Below are 26,457 nucleotides of genomic sequence, written 5' to 3' on the forward strand. Positions count from 1 at the left end.
ACGAAAAAAGGATAAAATGGAAAAAATTTATCGGTATATGCATATAGAGATGTGATGAAGGAGGAGTTGGGTTATAAAATTGAGGTTGAAACCAAAAGAAAAGGAAGTAGAAAAAAAAGAGAGGACAAAGATGCATTAGCAGAGAAAAGACAGTATAAAGAAAAAGTATTCAGATCTATGAGACACAAGTTTAAGAACATTATAGCTTGGATCAGAAAAACGTAAAGAATGTTTGAAAAAAAAAAAAAACCTCTTCAATTTTTCTTTCTAAACAAATGTATAAATAATGGGATTCCATAGACATCAACAGGACAACAAGGAAGTCGATATTCATTCCTAACTGACCATGTTAATACTAAAGTACAATGTATTTATTAATGAACCATACAATAGGTTATGCACTCTCAAAAAATTTTTCATTTGTGCCAAAACGTTGGGGCTATTCTCGCTTGTGGCAAGTATATCCGCTCCTTGTTGCTTCTTTTTTTCTGCTTTGTACAAACCTTTGGGTGGTATGTATACTATTACTTTGTATATCATTGCTGTATACACTTAACTTTTGTTAACACAATTGTATATTGCCAAATTGTTTTAAACATTAAAATATTTTTTTGATACCACCTGAGTCTATATTTGAATTTTTTTTTTGAGAGTGCATAACCTATTGTATGGTATATTGATTATATGGTCGCTCTGTGTAGGGGTGACCTTGGTTTTTTGCAACCTCTAGCGCATATTTTTGCCAAATATCTTAATTTTATGGTGTGCCCTCCATTCATCCCCATTTCTGTATTTATTAATGAATACAGATAAAGCTTGGAGTACTACAGCCTATGACAAGCACTTCTTAGCTAGTAGTTAAAGTAGTATCAAGTGATGCTTGCTAACAAATAGTCTTTATTTTTTTACTCTCTCCATAGCAGAATTTAAACTCTTTGTGGTTGTCAATATGATTAACCTGGCAACCGGAAAGCAAATTGAAGATGTAAATACTAAGGGACTGATTCATTAATGCTCGAGAGTTCCTAAAACCACACGTAAGTTGCATAAGTCACGTGTGGTTTCTGCATCCGAATAACCTGGCTTGCTGCCAATTGGTTTATTTTTTTTCCCTGAGTGGCTTTTAAAAATATATAAATCAATAAAAAGCTTGGCACCGAAAACCTGCCAAGCTGTTTATTTTTTTGTAGGAGGGGAAAAACCAATCTGCAGCAAGCTGAGATACTTGGATGCAGCAACCATGCATGACTTGAGGAACTCACAAGTCTTTTAGGATCAGAATGAGTCCGGAGGCTTGAGCATTAATAAATCAGCCCCCTATGTCTTTATTCGTTGTATCCTCCGCTCAGTAAGTCATTCCATTCAATGCTTGATAACAAAGGTTAAAATCTCTAGCAGTGAGAATCCATTTAACTGTCAAACTGAAGAACTACAAAACCATTAAACTGAAAGCAAAAGCAATTTTTTCTATAATATTAAAAAGTAATTTGAAGGTAAGTATCCATTTTACAACCCCCCCCCAAAAAAAATCACAGTATATCTAATATAAAGGCAAAAATTGTTAAGTATGGGAAGTTGTGCTACTAAACAGCAAAATAATAGGGGTAATTTACAATGCAGCATGCAGTGTGCAAAATGCAAAAAAAGCTGCAATTTGCCCCTTTTTTTGCAATTTGCCCACTGTGCCCCCCCCCATCCGACCTTGTATTTCATTCAGAGGCGCAAGGTGTGAAATGACAGAGGCACAGCCTGCATCAGTGTCAAGTAAAGACAAGGCTGAGCTACATCTCTCTGCACCGGGTGCCAGATTTTTAATTTGTCGCTTGGTGTAGACAGCAGCAGTGGTCGCTGCCATCAGAAATCACTGGGCCCCATATAACAAAATTATCAGGGCCCAGTGGGGTGACTTTGGTCCTTATGGTCCCATGTTCTCCACTAAAAAAACTATTTACAACATACAGAAAAGCAAACTATTCAAACTATTTAAATCTTATGTAACCCTATTATTAAATTAATTCAATATGCAACACTCACCCTTAAAAATAAATGACATATTTTACATTTGACTTTTTAAGGATTTATAATACTTAATACATTTGACTATGCTGCCACTAGATCTCTATGGGAGTTGGAAGTGGTAGGTAGAAAAGCTATCCACAGTACTGTCCAAACCTGGTTTACAAAAAATATACTGTTAAACAACATAGGAAGTTAATTACAGTATTTTGATATTTACTTTTGTCTAACTGTGTCATTCCAGACCATAAATGGCTTTAAATGATTCTATATAGCACTGGTGGTACACTCAGCATTTTTGTTTGTTAGGGTTCTTTGTACCTGCTCTTTGGTCACTGAAGTTTAAATCCTAGTAAAGCCGCATGGGGGTTGCATAGGCTGAAGTGGAAGTTCAAAATTCAGCTAGACTTACTGTCTAGTGGGACTAATAATGAATGAATACCTAGCTAACAAGTTTATTTTGGATACATACACAAAGTTCTTGTCCCATTAGAATATGCCATGCTTTCAAGGTTTCTTTCACAGTGTTTTATGGGAATAGGCAGACAGGAAAATGTATAGGATTTGATCTTTCCCAGATACTCACATCAATATAGTTGGCATTAATCTCTTCTGAGCTGCATTCAGCCTGTAGAGGATGGAGCTGAACACGGTGTCTCTCATCTGAAATGTAAAATTAAGATTTACCTCTCTGGCTACTGCAATACTTTGACGTATTTCAGTATATGAGGTCAGATAACTTTTTTTCTTATTTCTCACTGAACTATGCATTGATCACTTACAATTTGGTGGAATATCCTGCCGCCCTTTTCCTTTGTCTTTTTTCTTAGAAACATCCCAGTCAAAGAAACTCTGAATTGCAAAAAAATTTTAATTTTGTATGTTAAAAGGAAATAAAAATCAAGAAATATTGTATGTTATAAGGAAATAATAATCAAGAAATGCCCAGCACCAATATAAGTATTTAGTTACACAAAAGAGCTTTGCTACAAACATACAGCACTTTTCACAAGCAGGGGGTTATGTAATAAAAGGTGCAAAGTTAAAGGACTTTGAATAAGAAACAAGTCAATTATACAATGGAACATTTATCAGCACGAATGCAAGGCAATATGGACAAATTTGTTGAAATATGGTCACCATGGATAAGCTTTATAGATACTAAAAAACTTATTTTACAGTAATGTTAGGAGTGGGTGAGAAATGATGGGCTATAGCCTTTAAGTGATGCTATACTCTAAATTCTTACTATTCTTTACTATATTTTCTATCTAGCTTTCATCCTATTACTCTACACAGTTACATTGTTTATTTACGTGATTGTCACAGTATTGCATGTTAGCACTATTGTACTAAATAACGTAATTGTGTATAACAGTCTAATGCTAATGTATAATTTCTTTTATTTTTCTTTTGAAAATAAAAAATTCTTGAGTAAAAAAAAAGGTGAAAGTTTCCTACAGATCTATAGCAACCAGTAAGCAGGTAGCATTTACAGGCCACCTGTTCAAAAGCAAACATCTAACTGGCTGCCATGGGTTATGGTACCTGGGCAAAATTTGTACCTTTTATTTAAATTTATTTTGCATTTAATATTGTGCCTAGCTGAAGGTTCTATAGTAGGCTGTAGTGATTGTTTAAAGGTAGCAGTTTACAAATTAAACACATATTTTCTTATCAATTAATAGCTATTTTGGTGGCCAACAAAACCCTGGAATTTCTCCACATTTATTGAGCTGCAAAAGCTTGACATACTGGCACTTGCGATTGATGTTTGAAAAAAAGAAGGGGAGCAAATATTTATCATAGGCCAAGAGCTTAAAGAAGAAGTAACCCTAGCTCTCCTCCTTCCCCCCTCTACTGCCCACTCCACTGGCCCCCCCCCAGCTCCCTCCCCACAGCATCTATTCTTCTGAGAATTAGACCTATAGCCTGACCTGCTATAAATCAGTAAAGCTGCTCAGGGGAGTGCAAAGGCTACATCTTCTGTCTGTCTCTAATCCTCCTGTCAATTGCCAATTCGTACTGTATCTCGCAGGAGCATGCGCAGTATCAGCTGATTCAGGGCACAGATTTGACTGCACATTCTCCTCCAAGATCCGTGTTGCCGCTGTAACAAAAGAGGATCAGAAACAGACAGAAGATAGTGCCTTTGAACTCCACTGCGCAACTCTGCAGTTTTATAGCAGGTCGGAATACAGGTCTACCTTTCAGAAGAATAAATGTTGTGGGAAGGGAGCTTGGAAATGGGGGTAGTGGAGGGGGGCTAGTGGTTAGTTCTCCTTTAATCACCTGGCCAAATACCCCTTCGACCAAATACCTGAAATTACAACTTGTGCCATTGTCATAAAAAGTTCAAACATAGCATGCAGTTAGTTTGCAAAAGTAGAAATAAGAGGACATTAAAAAGATACCAATAAAAGAGTAAAGCTTTTGTTTTAATTTGGCAACCAAAGAGCATTTAAATACAGCTGTTTCCATAACAGAGAGAGTTAATTTTAAGGTGTGAACTGTCCATTAGACCAGTGGGCATGCAGTAATTGCAGATGTTCTGTTGCCCAGGAGTTAAGTAGCTCTGCTTCTGACCAAGCCTACAGAATCAATTTGCAAATCAAACACTAGCAGGTGACATATTATTAGTGGTTTTGTGCCGAAACATTAGGTGGGCTGTTGCCTAAAAATAATTAAAATATATTTTTGTCTTAAAATTTAAAAAAAAAAAAAAAAGTTTACCTCATATTCCTGCTTGAATCCATATTCCTCTGCCACCTTCATTTGGTTTATATGCTGGAGCAGGTCAGCCACACGCACTGCTGGGTGCAACTGACCTGTGTGGTAAGGAGAGCCCTTTCTACCTCCACCACGTCTAGGGGATCCTCCAAGAAGGCTGCTAGACTCTGTTACAGACCCAACTCGGGTTTCACCCGCTAAATCAAAGAAAATTATTCATTTTAGAACTGACAATAATACCATCTCTTAATGTCAGCCACGTATAATATTAAAGGGGAACTCCAGCTTCCAAACCAAATGTTTGATAAAGAGACACACATAACACAGAAACCTCTAATATATCCAACACAGTTACCTGTCTCTTTAAATAGTATGAATAAATGCCATTTTTTTATGCTGAAATCTAGCTGTTTAACAGTTCTCTTTCTGCATCACTTGGAATCCTGGCAGGGAAGGACTAAAACACTGATGTTACAAATTGTAACTACTCCACAGCTTACAGACAGCATGCAGGAACTACATAACCGACAATGCATTGCACTGTGATGTTCTTTTTCTTATTGAAATCATGTGTGCAGGGAATTGTGGGGTTTGGAGGATGCAGGCTAAGGACAGCTGGCTGTTGATACCAAGTAACAGTAGTCAGCCAGCACAGCAAAGTAGTCAGCAGGAGAGCAGGGGGCTAGGCATATTTTTAAATGATCTATATTGCAACATGCTACATTTTTATACATTTGATGCACATACAGAATGTATTAAAATACAGAAAGGCATGTTGAACCCACAAATATGCATTTACTGACTTTAAAACAAATTAATGAATGCAATATAAACATGGAGGCTTTTTTAATTAGTGGAGGCTTATTTATTAAAGGTCGGTTTTTAGTGATTTTAGAGGCTTTTGAAACCATGACTAAACTCAGAAACTCTAAAACACGATTGTCATTGAATCTAATAAAAGTTCCAAATGAACAAACAGAATTTAAAATACGAAAACCTCTAAAAAGAATTTTTCGGACCATTCATAACAAAAGAAAATCAAAAAACCTCTAACATTCTGAAAGGATTAAAAGTGGTCCAATAGGATCAGCGCTGCTCCCACTGACTTCTACAGCACCTTGAAAACTTTTACTTTGCAAAGTTTTGCCTTCGAGGTTTTCGTGGTTCTTACACTTGATAAATTTGGAATTTTCAGAAATATAGGTTAATTTTGAATTAATCTATCAATTCGATTGTTAGTAAATGGGCCTCACAGCATGTATTTCAATAGATGCATATTTAAACACCCATGTGTAAAGGGCCTTAAGATTTTCTCCATGTTAGCAATGCAAAGCATTGAGCACATTGGGCATTTATCTCCCAATATAAATACAGTATGGGCTTACAAGGGTTAGCATAAGAATGAAAGGCTCCAATGGTTTGTGTTTATGTTAAAAGTCATATGAGGACAACAAGAGTGTTTGTTTGTTGATTAATAATTTGGTCACAACAGGACTCACCTCTGGTGTTGCAATTGTGCAAGAATGCAAGCGCTGCCTCCTCCTGCAGCAGTGTTGGCTGATCTGTCATCTTTGTGTGTTCTCTGGGTGCTGCAGAGTTAGAATTCTCACGCCTTGACGGCAGTGCAGATTTAGTCAGACCAATTGGTTTCCTGTAATTGATATTATTTAATTATATTAAACTCAAGGCATATATACTGTATACAGTACCATGGTTCCTGTAAATGTCTCTAAACGCTAAGCCAAAATTTTGCACACACTTTCATTTTTACATCATACTATACAGTATGGGAGCAATTAAATACATATACAATATGTATATCATATCTATATAGGTTACAGGTCACTAAAGATGATATAAACCAATATCTCCCATCTGTCAATTTGATACTTACGGGTAGTATGCATAAGAAAACTGTGTTCTTCTGACAGCAAAAAAAAAGAAAAGGTACAAAGAATAAGACATATGCTAGACCCCAACAAACTGAAACAGGGTTCCTACAGGGTTCCTACCTACCCTTTTCGCACAATCAAGATAACAGCCCCCAAGAGAACGATGAATACAACAAGGCCACCAGCACAAATTCCTAGAACTAGTCCCATTTCATCAGAATGTTGAGGTGCCATGGAAGACCGCTGACTGTCTTTACACGGGGCTACAAATAAAACAAAATGCAATGAGCAAAGTTTAGAGTTTACAAAGTAAAACACAGATGGAGGGGAAAAGTTAAGTGAGGGAAAAGGTAATAATAAAAAAGCATAGAAAGAGAATATATAAATAAATAAATAAATAAATAAATATATATATATATATATATATATATATATATATATATATATATATATATATATATACAGTCATATGAAAAAGTTTGAGAACACCTCTCAGTCTGCATAATAATTTACTCCACGTTCAACAAAAAAGATAACAGTGGTATGTCTTTCATTTCACACTGGGGTGTTTTCTGAACAAAGATTTTAGTGAAGCAGTATTCAGTTGAATGAAAGTAAATCAAATGTGAAAAACTGGCTGTGCAAAAATGTGGGTACCCTTGTAATTTGCTAATTTGAATGCATGTAATTTCTCAATACTAATTACTGGCAACAACAAATTGGTTGGATTAGCATGTAAAAGCTGGCCATAAGATCTGCTCATTTGACGACATCAGCAAACAAGCACATATTCCAAACTTCGGCCCTAGGGCCAAATGATCGGTTTATAAAGAAGAGCAATGGGTTCCGACGAGTCGAACGCCTGAAAAATTTAACTTTCGCAATCAATATTGTGGCCAGATATCGATTGGGACACGTTGGAAGCCCCCATACACGGCAAGCTGCCGAATTGGTCTAAAGGACCGAAATCTGCCCGTGTATGGCCACCTTAAAAGCCTTGAGCTTCATAGGCAGGTGTGTCTAATCATGGGAAAATGTATTTAAGGTGGCCAATTGCAAGTTGTGCTTCTGTTTGACTCTCCTCTGTAGAGTGACAGCATGGGATCCTCAAAGCAACTCTCAAAAGATCTGAAAACAAAGATTGTTCAGTATCATGGTTTAGGGGAAGGCTACAAAAAGCCATCTCAGAGGTTTAAACTGTCACTTTCAACTGTAAGGAATGTAATCAGGAAATGGAAGGCCACAGGCACAGTTGCTGTAAAACCCAGGTCTGGCAGGCCAAGAAAAATACAGGAGGATTGTGAGAATGGTTACAGACAACCCAATGGCTACAGACAACCCAAAGATCACCTCCAAAGACCTGCAAGAACATCTGTATGGCAGGGTGATGAGAAAGAAGCCCTTTCTGTACTCACGCCACAAACAGAGTCGCTTGTTTTATGCAAAAGCTCATCCCGAAGGCTCAGCTCGAAGGCCCCGCTCTCCCTCCATTCATGCTGCTGTTCTCCTCTCCCTCCCTTCGTGTTGCTCTTCTCCTCTCCCTCCCTCCCTTTGTGCTGCTCTTCTCCTCTCCCTCCTTCCTTTCGTGCTGCTCTTTTCCTCTCCTTCCCTCCCTTCATGCTGCTCTTCTCCTCTCCCTGCCCTCCCTCCCTGCTGCTCTTCTCCTCTCCCTACCACCCTATGTGCTGCTCTTCTCCTCTCCGTCCCTCCTTCCATGATGCTCTTCTCCTCTCCCTCCCTTCATGCTGCTCTTCTCCTCTCCCTGCCCTCCCTTTGTGCTGCTCTTCTCCTCTCCCTGCCCTCCCTTTGTGCTGCTCTTCTCCTCTCCCTGCCCTCCCTTCTTGCTGCTAGTCTCTTCTCCTCCCTCCCTCCTGCTCGTCTCTTCTTCCTCCCTCCTGCTCGTCTCTTCTCCCTCCCTCTCTCCCTGATGCTTGTGTCTTCTCCCTCCCTGCTGCTCGTCTCTACTCCCTCCCTGCTGCTCGTCTCTTCTACGCCCTCCCTTCGTGATGCTCATCTCCCCGCCCTCCCTTCGTGCTGCTCGTTTCCTCCCTGCCCTCCCTCCTGCTCATCTCCTCCCCATTGCTCATCTCCCCGCCCCAGATCTTTTTGTGCTGCTTGTCTCCTCCCTCCCCACCCTTCCTCCCTCCATGCTGCTCGTCTCCTTCCTGGCCCTCTCTCTATTCGTGCTGCTCTTCTCCCCGCCCTGGTGCCCTCCCTTCTCTTCAGCCCAGCCTGCCTTCCATGCCTCACTCACGCTGGGCCAGATCGCGGTCTACCAGGAACATTGTAGGGAATTACTGGTAGACCGCAATTGCAAAAGGAGGCTCAACTAAGTATTGATGTAATATCTCTGTTGGGGTGCCCAAATTTAAGCACCTGTCTAATGTTGTTATGATACATATATCATATGTTCTGTTCATTAAACTTTAAGTCACTGCTGAAATACTACTGTTTCCATAAGGCATGTTATATATTAAAAGCAAGTTGCTACTTTGAAAGCTCAGCCAATGATAAACAAAACTCCAAAGAAATAAGAGGGGTACCCAAACTTTTTCATATGACTGTATATAGAGAGAGAGAGAGAGAGAGAGAGAAAGAGAGAGAGAGAGAGAGAGAGAGAGAGAGAGAGAGAGAGAGAGAGAGAGAGAGAGAGTGAGAGAGAGAGAGAGAGAGAGGAACCTTTACCTTTTCTGGCTATTCTAACACAGTTTAGCCGTGTTTCCTGTAAGGCAGATGAAAAGCAATGAGAAGTGGCCTCTATTATTTGTTCTATATATAGTTTTCCCAAAAGAGCAGTATTGTAATTTTCTCACCCCTCGATGGTGACTGGCAGCCTGGAGGTATATGAGGTAGCCTCTATGAGGATCCAGGGGTGGATTCCAGTAGCCCCCATAGCTACGGTTGTCACCCACAATGAAGGGAGTGTCCCGAGGCAAATCACTTGGTGGAATTTCTGCACCCACATATCTTGAGGATCCTTCCATCTCTGCCTCTTCATAGCTTGCTGCTCCAGGAAAACAGCCAGGGACACCCAACTCACGGCGGGAGCGAGGGGATGTCTCTCCCTCTACCAACACCTGGTAAAAGCTAGCACAGGATGAACCACAAACATGATACTTTATAGAGTGAAATAAAAAGTTATATATGTTTAAACAAGAGTTTTCAGTAAGAGCTAACCTGACAGGTGATCCTCTCCCTTGTGCCGGCCTCAGTAACACAGTGATAGTATTATCCGTCTCATCAAGGGGAGGAGGTAGGTCACTGTAATCAAAAGATGGAGCTAGACAAGAAGGGAATAAAGTGAGTACCCACCTGTTGTGGAGGTGACCATATTTGCCTCAGCTTATTATTATTATATATTATTATATTATTATAAAATAATCCAATCATTCAATAAAATTATGAGGCTTCCTGAAGTGGCATTAGAAATATACCCTTTTACTGGTTGGGATTTGTCATTCTATATAGTTAACATTTCATAATTATTACAACAAAGCCGACTTTCCGCACAGAATAGTCCATATTTAATGGTTGGCACACATTCACATAAGTCCTGTTGCTTATTCATAGTTAGATCATAAAGATAATGCTTCTACAGTTAATATAGAATGCCTATGCTTAAGTAAGCACCATGGGCCCTCAAAAATATATAATGCAAACACTGAGCAGACACTGTTATAATTCAATGTGTATGTCAAGGGAGGAATATGTGATATGAGAAATTCTTCTACAAATTCTAACTTTGCTTTTTTACTTTTAGACATATTTATAGGTATATTTTCTTACTTATTTTATACGTTATTGTACACATGCAGCATACCCTACACTACAAAACTGCTTTTATTTATTTATTTGTTTATTTTATCAAAGAATTTTGTTCCTTTGCTGTCACTTGAGAATATGTCAGGAAAGGCAAGCAAAATGGCAATTTCAAATTTACTTTTGTGTAAGTAAATAGAAGGAAAGGGCCATAAATGCACTTAGCTCTGATTTATGGTATGGAGATCCAAATTACAGAAAGATCCATTATCTGGATTGATAGCTCCCAAGCATTCTGGATAACTGGTCTCATACCTGTCTCAGACAAATAGGCCTTTGTAAAAATTGCTAACAATATGCTATTGATCTATAGTGGTGAATACCTGAGATGTTTGTAGTAAGTTCAGTAAGAACACTTGGCCCGTAACCCTTGTTGTTTCGTGCACGAACACTTAGCAAGTAGGTGGATCCAGGAAGAAGATTTGTTAGAAGGTGTGACGTCTCATTAGGCAGTTTGCAAACTGTGCCACGTATTCCTGGCACACTCACACTTGGATCAGATGACTCAATGATCTGATATCCAATCTGTAAAGAAAAAAGGGTTTGAGTTGTTTAACATCAAACCATGAAAAATATGATAATGGTAAACATATACTGATGAGTTCTGTTATCTGCATAATCCTTAAAGTAGTTTTAACTGCAATGTCGTGTACTGTAATATAGCAAAGGTTCAAATGTCTTCTGCCCTACAACATCTTACTCTATTCCCTTGGCTTTGGCTTGTACAGTAGAATAACATTTTTCAATCCTACTTTACCTCACATGAGCGAGTACAATTCTTCACAAGGAATGCCTGTGAAAGGTAAATAAATGGCTGTGCAGTTTTGCATTTTTTCCCCAAAGGCCTGGGGAAAAACTTAGTGTTTAGAATCACTGGGGGATACCTAACATTCTGACACCCCACTTAATCCATCTTTTCTTGTCCTTTACAAGAAATGTTTTAGGATTTCGAGAATTTCGCCACCTACATAAAAATGGCCTTTTGTGACATTAGCCTTACATTTCTGCAGGCCTCTTGGGGAGAAGCTCAGCAATGGAAATTAATGTGCAAAGCCAGTTCCCACTTATGTGAATGAGAAATGATCTAGGACTTAGATACAAAACTGGGGCAATGTGCTGAGAGTAAAACACAGATGCAACATAGAGTGTTGAAGTAAGTTGACATTTGGGTTGAAAAAAGTCAGAAGTTTGTTCAATGAAACACAGTTTATGTGCATCATATGCAAAAATAGACCTATTTATGCATTCACATATATAATGTGTATATATCAATACATTTACTGACTTCAATGTGTAAAAAATGGCATACATTTTTCATGGTTTTTTTTTCCCTTAAAGCAACTTCTGCAGGAATTAACTTACAAAGGTCTGAAGCAGTGTTAAATAATGGCAATGTATCTGGCATTTGCAAAAGCTTGTTACACCATTTTTGTTTTTGGCTAATATTGGTTTACACAGCATATTAAATAGGCCCCTTAATGTTGACTGTATGGGGCCGATGCATCAAGGGTCGAATATCGAGGGTTAATTAACCCTCGATATTCGACTGGGAATGAAAATCCTTCGACTTCGAATATCGAAGTCGAAGGATTTTGCGCAAAAAAGTTCGATCGAGCGATCGAAGGAATAATCCTTCGATCGAATGATTAATGATTCGAAGGGTTTTCATCCAACGATGGAAGGATTATCCTTCGACCAAAAAAACTTAGCCAAGCCTATGGGGACCTTCCCCATAGGCTAACATTGGGTTCAGTAGCTTTTAGGTGGCGAACTAGGGGGTCAAGTTTTTTCTTAAAGAGACAGTACTTCGACTATCGAAAGGTCGAATAGTCGAACGATTTTTAGTTCGAATCCTTCGATTCGAAGTCGTATTCGATGGTCGAAGTAGACCAAAAAAACACTTCGAAATTCGAAGTTTTTTTACTTCGAATCCTTCACTCGAAGTTAATGAATTGGCCCCTAAATGTAGATAATGGAACTGTAGGTCAAATAAGATCATTTAGACCCCTGTGTCAGGAGGGTCTAAAAATATACAAAATAAAAACAGTTTTGGAGGATTAAAAACAAAGAGTGCTCAACCTTTTTGATTTAAGTATTAAAAAACAGAACAAAAAATACAGATTGATGACAAAATATAACCACGCACCCTTGTTGATTATTATGTGTCTGCCTAATGTAAAGAATGTTCATCTGTGTAATAAACCTTCCCCCAGGAGAAAGATTATTTTCTGAAATATATATTAAGAATCTCTAATTGCCATTTGATATAGCCTGCACAGGCCAATAGGGACATTGCTTTATAGCTAAGAAAACTGCTATGACTGTCATAATTCATGCATTTTCTAATAAATTCTTGCTTTACAGTTGTCATTTTGTAAAGAGCTTTATCTTTTTTGACAAATGAACATGATTTCTGTATTTGAAAATATTTATTCTACTGCCAAATGATTTACTTGTGCATTATTGTATATCTTTTTAGATCACTGGTATTGGTGTAACAATCAAAAGTTCATTCAAATACTTTTCATTTTCTGTTCTCTTTTCCAAATGTTTTTTTTTTTAACAGCAACCTAAAATCTGTCCCAGAAATTAATTATATCTAACTGCTTTCAGGGTTTACCTTGGCTAATGCACCTTTACCAGAAGACTAAAGCAGTGCAAAGTGTATCTCAGTTGATTCATTTTAATAGTTCTGCATTTGGCAAAACAACTGTTGGGTGTTTTTAATGTTTAAATGTGTTTAGCAGACTTAAGGTCCCAAGAATTCTGGATATTAGATCCTATACCTTTGGCATGCAATTTTTAATTTTCACAGAATCGGGTTTATTTGTTTAACCAATTAGATAGAGTGTGAATTCTCTCTCTTTGTTGGCAAAGCTTATTATCTTAACATGCAGATTGTTTTAGGGTAAGGACACACTGGGCGTTTTGGGGAGATTTGGTCGCCTGGCGACTAATCTCCTTGTCTTTGCGGCGACCAATCTCCCCAAACGCCTTCCCTCACTCTGCGCTAGCTAAGATGATAAATCGGTAGCGCTAATCACACGCGGCAATTAATTTTCCGAGTGAGGCAACTTTGGGCGACTATGGAAAATGTTGCCAGGCGACTAAATCTCCCCAAAATGCCCAGTGTGACCTTACCCTTAATCCTCACACCTTTGTTACGGAGTTTAATAAAAGATAATCTAGAAATAGAAAGCTGTTTATATGTTACATAGTTAACTGCAGTAGATATGTATGTGTTCCACTGCACTGCAATACAATTATTTGAGCTAGGTGAGTCCTGTGCCTCTGTACCACCGAGTGAACATTTAGAGGGTTATTTATCAAAATACAAATTTATCAGTTTTTTTTAAATAAAAAGGTCCGACCAAACTAGAATCCATGATTTGACCTTTTTTATTATTTAAAAAGTATGATTTAACAGAATCGAGGAAAAACTCAATAAAATCGAGGGAAACCCAGAATTTTACTATTTTTCCGATTTTTTCCCCCAATCGCTCGTTTTTTTCAGATTTTTTGGGATTTTTTAATAAAAAAGCATAATTGTTTCGAGTTTTTTTCCATTCTGACTTTCAATGATAACCCCCATAATGTTGAACACGGGAAAAAAAAACATTGTATGCATTCCCTGTCCACACAAAAAAACCTGAGACATAAAAGCATCCGTGACAAAATGCCATATATCAAGGGGCTAATTTATCAACACTCAAGTTTACTGTAAATATATTTGATATTATTTTATATTGATCATTCTAGGGATATTTATAGAAAATACAGGAAACACTCACTTCATACTGTGTGAGGACTCCATTAGGCTCTAGAGGTTTATCCCACATCATTAATACTGCATCTTCTTGTGGGACAAGGATAAGAGATTCTGAGGCAATGCTCCCTGGGACTGAGTAAGGGGAAACAAAAGCAAAGTGATAGCTAGTATTTTTGTTACTTATACTCTAATACAAAATAAAGTTGTTTTTAGTTTCAAAACTATTTGAGTTTTCATAAAATGGAATGGAAGGTTCTGATCTGGTACACTATTAAAGCTGTCAACATTCTCTGAACCACATAAGTATACACACCATCCTCCTGGGTATGGCAGATCACTTCTTTGCTTTCCTTTCTGCCTTCTGGATTACTGATAACAAGGTGGCAAGTAACTGCACTATATGGTAGCAGTCCATGCAGGGTGTACTGGCTTGATCCTCCTTCTGCTGTTACACAGTCTTGCATGCTACTTAATTCAGTGCGGTAACACAGCATCACTGAGAATGTGTGGCAGCGAGTAATGTTAAAACCTACTGTCTCCCATTGGAGGGTTAATTGGCGGGGCTGTTCTGCTGAGCAGGATAGGCCTTTTGGGGCACGCATAGGTTCTGAAAGAGAGTAAAAGGTTAGCTTCTGGATAAGTTACACACACTTGACATTCATGTATGTTACACACCCACATTTTCGCTGATTAAAGCTTGTGTCATTTCTTGTCATGTACCACCACTAACTTTAAATACCTGTGCATTTAGTTCTGCTGATTAATGCTGGGCCAGGCCTTCCAGTGCCACCATCTCCAGGGCGGGTAAGCAACACAGATATTTGATATTGTGAATCAGGATCCAAGTGCCAGAGTTTATAGGTGTGGGCAGTGACAGCATGCCTTTCCTTCCAATAACTTCCAGTCACACGATATTCAATCTCCCTGCGTACTATGGGTCCATCTCCTATGATGGACCGAGTATTCAACTGAACAATAAGATAGGTGGGACCAGCACGAAGGAGTTGTGGTGGAGCAATTGGTGTTGGGGGTTCTGTGGAAAAAATATTAAAAAATATATATGTTAATCAGTAATACATACTGTATTTTGCATGCCACTCTGCATCAATATGAATAACATTGTGTACTGCAGTGTAGCAAAATAAAGCTCTGCCAATAGGAAAGTCATGCAGTGCAGAACTGGTAACATTACTGTGTTGATAAATATTGTGATTATGCATGCACAATTTTACCTTTGACCACAAGTTCAGCAAAATTTGAAACCCCTGCTCCATGAATAGAGCAGCTCACACAACGATACAAATCTTGTTCGTTTGGTCCTGCATCCTGAAGTTGGAAGGTTACAAAGAATCTGTGGTGGCTGACACGCTGTACAACCCCGGCTGAAGTAATTCCACCATTCTGCCTCTGTGAACCAAAGAAACAAGCAACACCATTAAAATATAAATCCAGATAGTACCTCCTGCTCATTTCAACAATGTCCTCTTAAACAAAAAAACACAATACTATAATGGCACATTCAGAATATACTCCCTCTTGTGTAAATTATATTCACCCGTACTGGAACACAGCCTGCACTTCTGGCACATAATCAAGACACCTAATATATCCAATAATCCCCAGAATGTTCCTTTTATTCACATTTCACAGCTGAGTTCTGCTACCAAAGGATTACTCAAAATTGAACAATCTGGCTGAGACTGATGTTACATATAACCTACCCTGTCCTTGCTTTAGGACTTTTCATTTCTAGAAAAAATACTTTTGATTGGATTTCACTATGCTGGAAATAATATTCACCCATTAAACAAAAAGTCATTTCATATATTTTTATGTTTTACACGACCTTAAATGTGAACATACAATTTGCTTGATCAACTTATTCAGTGCATTAATCTAGAACAGGAACATTATAAAATACCTAACCTCAAAGTACTTTAACTATAACCTTCAAATCCTACTCTAGTTATTGTCTATGTGAGGTTTCTGGAAACTGTAGTTTAGATGCAGCTACAATGATCATATCCCTTGATTACTTAAATAGCATTTTGGAAAGAAATCTCTTACCTGAAGCAGGAAACTTTCTCCATCTATAGCCCTGCCTGATGCAGGACACTGGAATGTGGCATTCTGCCCAGCATTTACTTCCACCTCCCCCAATCGAGAGAAGTGAGGGGCACGAGCTGTAAAAAGGGGAAGAAAAATATAAGAGTGCAATACAAATGTAACCCAGTTATAAACTTCATCTACTCTGCTACTTACTGCAGGGGTAACTGAATAAGAGAATGTCATCCAATCCAATGTATCCTTGGGGAGTACCAGACACCTCAGCTTCAAACAGAACCTAGAATAGAGCACAGCACAGTAATTGGCAGTATGTAAGAATTAAGAAAAGGAAAAGTACCACTGGGAACAGGAAGGGTAAAGCTACACCTTAGTGGAATGAAACATGGTTATACAGTAATATATATTGACCTTTTTTTTTTTGTTGTTTTCATTAACTACTACTTAGCCTTTAACCTAGCACCCAAACACAGCTTTTTCTCCTGTGTGCACCAAGTTTAACATATATAATTATCATCATTGTATTGTTTATAAATCACCAGTGTAGCTATGGAGCAACACCAAAGTATGATATATGAATACATACTAGCATACCACAGAGAAGCTATGAATAATAGTATTATAATAATAATTTGCCCTATATCAGTGGAGTTCATTTTGTAGAAAAAGCACAATGGTATGCTTAAAAAGCTGAGCAGAAATATGTAACATCATAACAATAGTCTCCTACCTGGTACTCACTAGGCCAGAAAGTACTGACTGCCAGCTCTGCCTGGTGCCATTGTCTCCCACGGGGTCCAGAAACCTCCCAAACTGCAGTCCCCAGGGGTCCCCCATTCACCCGCACATAAGCACGCAAAGTGCCAGGACCCCGGGCATCTGTGCTGTGTAATAAGTAACTGAACTGTAGGCAGTGGGTGTCATTCTCACTAAGTGGCTGAAAAAGCAGTTGTGCTCGCTTGCCCGGAGCATGCTGGGAAGAGTTCACCATAAGATAAGAACCTACATTTATATGATAGTAAGGAACAGAGATTGTGGTAAGAAAGTGATAGACAATCAAAAAGCAAGGAAAGATAGGGTGAAATGGGAGGCATACATGATACAAGTACTAATGTGAAGGGAAAAAATGATGGCAACTCAATCTCAAACCTTTTGCTCACTTCTATTCGTCTGTAAGTTTTCATTTCTCTGCACACTGGTTTATTAGCAGTGTCTTTTTTTGTTGGTCACATACCTGGGGCCAAACCATTGTCTCTGTTAGGAAAGTGAACCAGCTCCCAGTCAAAATCATCAAGCGTGCCTTGTGTCACTTCACAGGGACCAATGTCACCATGAGCTTCAAAGGTGCAGCCAGCTGAAGAGGAAAACCACAGAGGAAGTGAACTATTCAGTACATAAAATGTAACTCTCTCAGTGCCTCAAAGTATCAGTCTCAGGCTTATGGATGTGCATCAAAACAGATATCCCTGCACTAAGCAATAGCTCTAACAGATACAATGGGGCAAATTGCCTACAGGAAGTATTTTCGCCAGCAAAGGCTCCTCCACCTCACCAGGCGTAAATTCGTTACCACTACGCAAATTCACAAAAATTCGTTGTGTCTCTGTTGCCGAATGCTAGCGAAGTTTCGCTAGAGTTAATTCGTCAGTGCAAGCATTTCATAGCAAACTTTTGCTAGCATACATTTCTGCTTAGCAAAAGCTTCGATCAATTTGAATAAAGCGGGTACATATAGATCGTGTAGACGTCTTTATTAGAGATGTTGCTGCAAATTTTGGAAGTGGCCACTTATTATTTCAAATGTCCAAGAAAGCATAACAAAGACAAAATAGATGCTCTAATACCCTACACACGAGCCCACCCTAAAACAAAGGTGGCATGCCCCTCAAAATGTTAACACAAAAATCTTTAATAGTTAGAACTTTTGAAGGTAATCCCGCTTTAAAATATGAAAAAACGCCAGCGTTTTTTAGAACTTTTATGACTTTTCGACATACAGGACATGATGTCACTGACATAAGATTGAGGAGGATGAAGCTTATCAATTCGCCAGGTATAAGGTGATGAGGAAACTTTGGCAAAAGAGGTAACGTTCTGTAAAATTCTCACTTTAGTGAATTTGCAGAGTAACGATTGTTTGCCTGAGTGAACGTTTGCCTGAGCAAAAATGTGCCCGGCGATAGGGTGTGAAACTGCGCTAGCTAATTTTCCTCTATGCCTGTTAGTAAATTGGCAATGTCCCTGCAGATAGAATGTCTGTCTAATTTTCACTAGCGACAACCCACTTCACCCTTTAGTAAACCTGCCCCAATCTCTACTTGGCAAAGAAGTAGTTTGCATCAAATATTAACAAAATACAGTTAATATTTTGAACGATACAGGAATATAATACACAATACTTCCGCTGTTCAAGTCTGTTTCAGGCCAGGAAGGTGAGATATGATTGTAATAAGTTATGACAGATACAGTATTCAGTTTTTTAGGTCACAGATCATACAGATGAATTTCCCAGCTGTTAGTTGTGCTATAGCTCCCAGCATCTATCAGGGCAGCTTGGAGCTAAGTGTAACTTGAACCTGATACAGGCTGCACACTTTCACCATTCACTTACTAACTATCGATCACCATAAGTCTTTTACAGTAATTAAATTAATGGCTATTCCAAAATAAACAAAGGAAATATGAAAACAAAAGGAACAAAATTTGGTGAAAACAGGGCAGTGTGAATACATATGTAGCTCGAGTGAAGGATTAGAATAAAAAACACTTCGAATTTCGAAGTATTTTTTTGGCTACTTCGACCATAGAATTGGCTACTTCGACCATCGAATTGGCTACTTCGACTACGACTTTGAAACGAACGATTCGAACTAAAAATCGCTCGACTATCCGACCATTCGATAGTCGAAGTACTGTCTCTTTAAAAAAAACTTCGACCACCTACTTCGCCACCTAAGACCTACCGAGCACCAATGTTAGCCTATGGGGAAGGTCCCCATAGGCTTTCTAGGCAATTTGGGATCGAAGGAAAATCGTTCGATCGATGGATTAAAATCCTTCAATATGAAGGATTTAATCGTTCGATCGAACGATTATTCCTTCGATCGTTGATCAAACGAATTGCGCTAAACCCTATGGGTCCCTAAAGAGGCAACAATTATGCACAAAAATATTTGTAAATTTTCATTTCAGTTACATTCCAGCAATGACACCATTTAAATTCCCCCATGAAAGGAACTCTTTTTTATATTCTTTATTATTAGTTACCAATACAATATCCGCCCCTTTAATGTTCAGAATGACTCAAGTAAGCATTACTTTTTCTCAGTTTTTCCATTATCAGACAGAAAGTAATGCAGTAAAAATATTGACAGTGATTTAAACTCATCTTGTGTAATCATGTGACAGCTTTTTCCTGAAACACAGTAAAGGGTGCCCCTTTCTTCGGCTCAAGCAGTACCCATTGCAAAATGGACAGGCACACAACAAAATTAGAGACATTTTCAATGTAGCAACAGTGTAAAAACAAGGGCTATCAGTGCTATACAGTGATTTGGGCCCCTATTTTAGTACGTATAGAGTAATTTCACTCTCCCTCTTTTTCTCTGGGCCTAGGCTCAAGGTTCCCTCTAATTCCTTCTCCTTCTCAAGTGCAAAAAAAACTCCTTTGTGTGCACATTTTAAACTTGAATGCACAGGTCAGAATTAATACTAAAGGGGTTATTTACTAAAGTCCAAATTTTTCTGGTCAGAGAAAGGGAAAACACAATTTTTTCATAGAAAAAAAACTAGAATTTTCAAGATTTATTAAACCCAGAGGCTGCTAAAAGTCAGAATACAAAAAATACTCCATCTCAAACCTTCCAAGACCAATCAAGTCAATGGCAGCTTTCACATTTGGAAGATATCATGATCTGCTCTGAGTGTCAAATCCGAAATAATTGTACTATTCAGGTTTTTCACGATTTTATTGAGTTAATTTATTGCTAAATAAGGAAAAAATGTGGATGGGAGTTTGGTCAAAATGGTTTAATTAAAATAATGAGAAATATTCGGATTTTAGCAAATAACCCGCATAATGTTGTTTTTTTACACAAAATTCTTTGTACGCACCACAAAATGTGTGTGCACACGCACAAGTACATACCATAGAGGGAACATTGCCTGGGTTTAATCTCTGCCAATGAGTTTAGTGTCAATTTCCTTATGGCTTCAGGCAAATCACTTATCTCTGGTCCTCAGGCAAAGGACATATATTGTTATCTCTACAAGGGAGAGGCCCATTGTGCTTGAATAACAAACGACAGTGTTGGGTATAATTACACAACATAGAAGGCTAAAGATAGCACCATATATTGTTTGTTATTTTCTGTAAAGTAATATATAATGGCATGGAATTACAATTGATCCCTCTTCCGTGTCCCCTATAGTAGCATCATTGTACAATTTGTCTGGTAATCTTGCACAGCAGCCTGTTTTCTTATTTCCTATTTCAGCATCTGTTGGGTGACCCGTTGATATACTGCTGACAAGGTAAATATATTGGTCCTCAGTCAAAGGCTGGTTTTCTGGGCTCCATTAGCAGTTTCAAAAAGATTCTACCATCAAGTTTTCCTACAGGATTGTGGAAGCTGTGGTGATTCTGGCCCCTCTGTCACCCTGAGGCCTGCTGCTGCCCCCCTCATCCCCTGTGCTCACATTTTTGATACCGGAGGGGGCCCAGGGGGGTTCCTGATGCTAGTACAGAGAAGTGCAATTGCTCTCACAGTTACCAGGAGAGTAATATTTACAGCCCCTGGTAATCCAGTGGGGAGCTGCCACCCAAGATAAGTTTCTCAACTTGCCTCACTAGTGCAGTGCCCCTGTCTGGAAGGCTAGAAGAATCATTTAGTACAAAAAAAACACATGCATTTGACACAAATTGAATACTGGAATTCTGGTATAAAGTTCTTAAACTTAAAAAATATAGTGACTTGCATCCAATAGCACTTAGTACCTTGTGCCACGGTAGTTAAAAATGTGCAATATTCCAGAGATGCCAGAAGGAGCTCTAATGGCATGAATGCATTACGAGCCCTGTATATGCTGTCTGCTGAAGGAAGGTGTTATGTAAAGAGTTCCCTTGGTATCCATAGCACTGAGCTCTTCACCTTTACCAAAAGCCTCATTCACAAATATAGAGCAATGTGCAAATCATGGATGCTAATTGCCATTTTTACTGCCCACAATACAGTGTTTTTCCCGTAATATTACTCCTCGACTTGCGTACACAAATAAGGCTAAGGCCACATTGGATGGATTCCCTACACTCAAATCAGTACTCTTCTGTGCCTGCACCTGGAACCACTGTGTTGGCATAGGTACTTGGAGCAGATTTTGGTGCCATAATGCATACTAACACATTTAAGCACCATGTGCCTGCACCCGGGTCTATGCAGTGGTTTCTGGTTACAGACACAGAAGAGCTCTGATTTGAGCATAGGGGCTGGTTTTTGGCCTACATTTATCTGCAGCCTGAGAATCAGCCTTGTGTGGCCTTAGTCTAGGGTAGGGTTGCCACTCCGGCCCTGTTGAGATTGGGCGGAGGGGGGCAGGCGATGACATCATGGGGGCAGGGTGGGTGACGTCTAGGGTTGAGATGGTGATGGCATGGGCGGGAACAGTGACATCAGGGCAGGGTTATGACTTTGTGATCAAGTACCACCATAGTCATAGAGAATTTTAATATCCTTTGTTAAATTTCTGGGCTTTGACTGGTTTAAAAATCAAAGATCAAAAAAGCTTCAATGTTTTCCTTAAAATTAAGAATACTGATGTTTACAGAAATGCATAAAAGGGAGAAAAGCTGCACCCTAAGGAATAAATCCATGTCTCAAAAATATCCAATACTGCTCTATTAAAAGCAGCGCAGTGTTTTATGTTTTTAATGTATAAGAAATCCTTATTGGGAACTACTATAAAACAGGTATAGGATCTGTATTAGGACCTAGTGTTTTCAAGATGAATGATCTTTCTGTAATTTGTAACACTATACCTTCTATTTTAAACCCAATATGATGGTTTTGACTCCAATATAGAATCAAACACCTTAGTTAGGATCATGTACAAGGTACTGCTTTATTATTACAGCGAAAAAGTAAATCAGTGGGAGGTCTGTGGAGTAATTCAGATAATGGATCCCACTGTTTACAGCACAGCAAGCATCAGCACAAGAAAAATGTGAACACAACTTACAACACATTTGTAACAACCAAAAACTGAAAGTGTAATTAAAATTTAATGTAGTGTTAGCCTGCACTGGTAAAAGTCATGCATACCTCCCAAAATTTTGGAAATAAGAAGAGGGAAAAAAAGTTTCCGCATGTAGCCTGGCAAATTTTTTTTTGACCATGCCCATTTTTGTGGCCACACCTCTAATTACCATGTTCATTTTACAGAAGTTGCCAGGTTATGAAAGTTTAATTATATTTCTGTTTTTTTTCAGTTATTACAGTTTTGCTAATGAAGGTGAATTGCCCTTTAAGGTGTGAGCCTAGCATTTCCATAGGGACCTGTTATCTTATATTGTTACAATTACTTATTTGCTTATCTCGAAATTGTTACAAAGTATCTTATCTGCTGCTGTGGCTGTTCTGAGCTCTCTGCCAAAAGCCAATTAAGTTAGAAACTTTGTTTCTTTTTCTGGTTGTTCAGTGCAGAGAAAAACAGGACTTTCCAGTACAAATGATATATATATATATATATATATATATATATATATATATATATATATATATATATATATATATGCTGCTGTGAAGCCATGGGGGCAGCCATCTAAAGCTGAAAAGGGGGAAAAGGCACAGGATACACAGTAGATAAACGATAAGTTCTGTGGTATATAATGGGATTCTTCAGAACTTATCTACTTTGTAGCCAGTGCTTGAAAGGCTGCCACCATGGTTACATAGAAGCTTGTTTATATTTGTAACTATAGCTGTGTTTTTAAAGCATACATGCTGGTTTTACCAGTGCAGGTCAACAGTACATTATATTGTCATTTCATTAAAACACTTTCATTTTTTGGTGTTGTTGTTCCTTTAATATTGGCTGGAAATGTTTGCAATGTGCGAACAGGTGGAATGCCAGGGTTTCCTTAGATCAAATGTGCACACTTGTGAGTAACTCATCAGAGCAGTCTGTATCGCACTGGTGCTCACCGCAAGATTAAAGTAACATGAATGTGCGCAATTACCTCTAATCAATGCATGCTCATTGTTGCATTAATGTGTGTGCTTTGCACATGCCACTTGCAATCATAAATGAAGCTTTAAATAAATGAAGCATTTAATAAAGCCACAACCACCAAGGGAAAGTGTACTCTCCCATCAGGAGCCAGCAATAAATGTGGGTGCATTTTTTATTAGAGAGCCAGAACTTGCAACAACCTCTACATAAATGAGCACTCCTGAGCATTATTGTTTCATAACACCTTTTTTTTCTAGATTTTTTCTAGTTAGGCTAAATATATAAACATATAATTATAAATTGAACAGACTGTGAAGCGGGTGCTTGAAGATCCCATCTTTCATTCCTTTACTCATATAATTATGCAATATTTTCATTTTGGAACAAAACTGTAAGTGAAAAATATGATTAGGCTTTGCATTAGCATTTAGCAAGGTTATGAACTGCAGCAGTATTTAGCAAAACATCAGTGAGCAATCATATAAAAATCTTCTTATTGCTTTAGCCTTTCAGAAAGAACTTTAATTTAACTACCGGTACTAAAATCTTGTAAATAGATGTAGTTAGAACATTTAAGATATACAGTCCATAGACTAAGAATGTAATCTTAAAGACACTCTAGATTTATACATGCTAACCTGAGGAGAAAATTAAAACAAATCCCTAATTTTCATACAGCAATTTAGAATTTTAGAAGCACTCTGCCCAGCAGAACAAAATGTTTTCAATATATTTAAGTATTTGTGAACAATTGGTTAAAGAGTAAAAGGAGAAAAATCCAGTTTTTCCTCAAATAACCTATCCCCAATAAAATTCCTCAACAGCACAAAATTGCAGGAATTTAAGAGGTCCCAACCCAGATGGTGCCTGCCCCTGACCACTCAACCACACCCCAACTTCAACAATTCAACGCCCTGCCCGGTGTGTTCCCTTCTAAACTGCTTCACAGAACTTTTGATGCTATCCAGTTCATAAAATGGATAATATAAATCATATTTTTATATATTATTTATGCACTTTTTTACATAAGCAAAACTGAGAAAGCTCATGTGCAAAAGGGGGTATATTTTCCCTTTAAATGCTTTTTTCTGGTAAAATCCTGGATAAAACCCCCACAAGAAGCAGATTCTAAGGCACATCTCTTTTCCTTTATGAGTTTTAGTATAGAATGACTAAAGAGTGATTGGGGATAACAGCCTGGTTTCCCTACTTCCCTCTGTCAATATAAATAAAGACCTCAAGAGTTTCCTTCTATTTAAGGTAAACAATTGATGATTTATTTTAATGATTATTACAAATGTTGCATAGAGGATTGTTTGATGCATGTATGAAAAGTCCATGTAATCAACTTTTAATTCAATTTTATGAGGTTTTAACTGCATCTAATTAAGTAATTGTGGGACTGAGTTGAAAATGTGCCAAATTACTGTCTATATTATTTTAATTATAGAATATTGTTTGCCGTTAACAAATAAATGATATTATTATTCATTCAGAACTGGTCTTTGTTCATTACAGAAGGCTTGATCAATGGCACATATTGGGCAGATAAATGGCAGATATAGTTTCTGGGTACTTGTAATTCTTGCTATATATGTGCAATACCAAGGCATGTACCATTTTAAGTGAATGTGTTTAAATGTAAACAGGGGGGAAACTATAGAGGAAGCAGACCCTGCAGTTGCAGGGGGCCCAGGAGATATAGGGGCTTTAAATAAATATTGTTAAAACTAGTTAACCGTTATACGTTTTGGGGGCCTGAAAAATAATTTGCTGTGGGGTCCAGTAATATTTACTTACACGTAAATCAGAATCTGCCTCTCATTAAACTCACCCTACTAGTCCATGGTGGGAAGCTGTGTTGGGGGGGGGGGGTCAGGGCTCCCTAACATGAAAAGAAACATTTATAATATAAAAGAAAAAAGTTCTTAATTTAATCTAGAACATGCTGTTACGGTTCAAGGTTGATTATAGGTTCTCCGGAGGTAACATCCACATCCTAATGCATGACTTTTTGAATTATATTTTAGATGGTGAGTGTATCAACCAAACTACTAAACAAATCTGTAAGTAAATATTTTGCTCAAACCCTCTGTAATAGTAACTCAACCACATTAATGGCATATGTTTTGTTTTATGTTTGATGTGTTATAAAACAATAACATTTTACCTATAAAAAAAAAATATTTACTCACCCCACTGAATGTAAACAAAAGACGTAGAGCTGTCAGGAGGATCAATAAATCTTGTGTGTGGGTGATGAGGAAGATAATATAGAGTGTATCTGTTGGCTGCCCTTGCCTAGGGTTGCCACCTTGCCAGTAAAAATATTGTTTGGTTCCATTGTTATTAATAGGGAAGACAAATAAAAGTATAGGTAGAACAGTATTTTTTTCCAGAAGAGTGGTAACCCTTGCCTTACCAGTAGTCTGCTTGGGTTAGGGCTTCTTGGAAAATGGGAACCACTAGTTAGCTGTTTGGTGTAATTTTCCACTCTCTGTCCGAACACTGCAAAACTAAATAGTGGGACCGGAGAGACAGTTCTCTACTGGGATGTGCTGACGCTGTTGCTGTAGCAAAGCAAGTAGTCAGTTTTTAGAAGTTGTCAGTTTAGTTTTATGCATTTAAGCTCTAAATGGATGCCTACCTGTTTAATTTCACAGACAGAAGAGTCACAAAAACTTTGGTTCTGGATACTTTGGAATAAACACAAAGATGGCAACAATCTCATTGATGAAACAGAGCATTTTAGGCCATCATGGTGCCCCATTATTTCCCATGGGAAATTTCCTCTCTCACGAGTGATAAAGCTCTCAAAAATGCCTGCTCCACAGTCATTTTAAACACATTAAATGAAGCAATCTCAGGTAATCTCGATAAAGAAATCTTCCTTCCGCATTTCTGAGGAATTACCAGCCCTTCCACACTGAGTACGATCTA

The 26,457-nt window shown here is 38.2% G+C and overlaps 1 protein-coding gene across 6 annotated transcripts in view; it reads right to left on the reverse strand.

Annotated features, from left to right (window-relative positions):
• Positions 1-26,457, reverse strand: part of LOC108709564 (receptor-type tyrosine-protein phosphatase U) — an 83,404-nt gene that overhangs the window by 24,247 nt on the left and 32,700 nt on the right. For 3 of the 6 annotated variants that reach the window (XM_041583993.1, XM_041583991.1, XM_018249520.2), the window contains exons 2-19: positions 17,525-17,644; positions 17,021-17,292; positions 16,489-16,570; positions 16,294-16,409; positions 15,459-15,633; positions 14,966-15,259; positions 14,540-14,833; positions 14,249-14,358; positions 10,781-10,982; positions 9,816-9,918; positions 9,452-9,725; positions 9,324-9,360; positions 6,763-6,901; positions 6,641-6,670; positions 6,246-6,397; positions 4,750-4,943; positions 2,799-2,868; positions 2,603-2,679 (exon numbers count right to left, since the gene is read on the reverse strand). In XM_041583993.1, coding sequence (XP_041439927.1) covers positions 2,603-2,679; positions 2,799-2,868; positions 4,750-4,943; positions 6,246-6,397; positions 6,641-6,670; positions 6,763-6,901; positions 9,324-9,360; positions 9,452-9,725; positions 9,816-9,918; positions 10,781-10,982; positions 14,249-14,358; positions 14,540-14,833; positions 14,966-15,259; positions 15,459-15,633; positions 16,294-16,409; positions 16,489-16,570; positions 17,021-17,292; positions 17,525-17,644 — 2,741 coding nt within the window. Of the gene's footprint in view, positions 1-2,602; positions 2,680-2,798; positions 2,869-4,749; positions 4,944-6,245; positions 6,398-6,640; positions 6,671-6,762; positions 6,902-9,323; positions 9,361-9,451; positions 9,726-9,815; positions 9,919-10,780; positions 10,983-14,248; positions 14,359-14,539; positions 14,834-14,965; positions 15,260-15,458; positions 15,634-16,293; positions 16,410-16,488; positions 16,571-17,020; positions 17,293-17,524; positions 17,648-26,457 lie in introns of those variants that run through there. The other 3 variants (XM_041583992.1, XM_018249521.2, XM_041583994.1) reach the window with 2 other exon arrangements.

The sequence above is a fragment of the Xenopus laevis genome, chromosome 2S (assembly GCF_017654675.1).
Source record: "Xenopus laevis strain J_2021 chromosome 2S, Xenopus_laevis_v10.1, whole genome shotgun sequence".
Classification (NCBI taxonomy): domain Eukaryota; kingdom Metazoa; phylum Chordata; class Amphibia; order Anura; family Pipidae; genus Xenopus; species Xenopus laevis.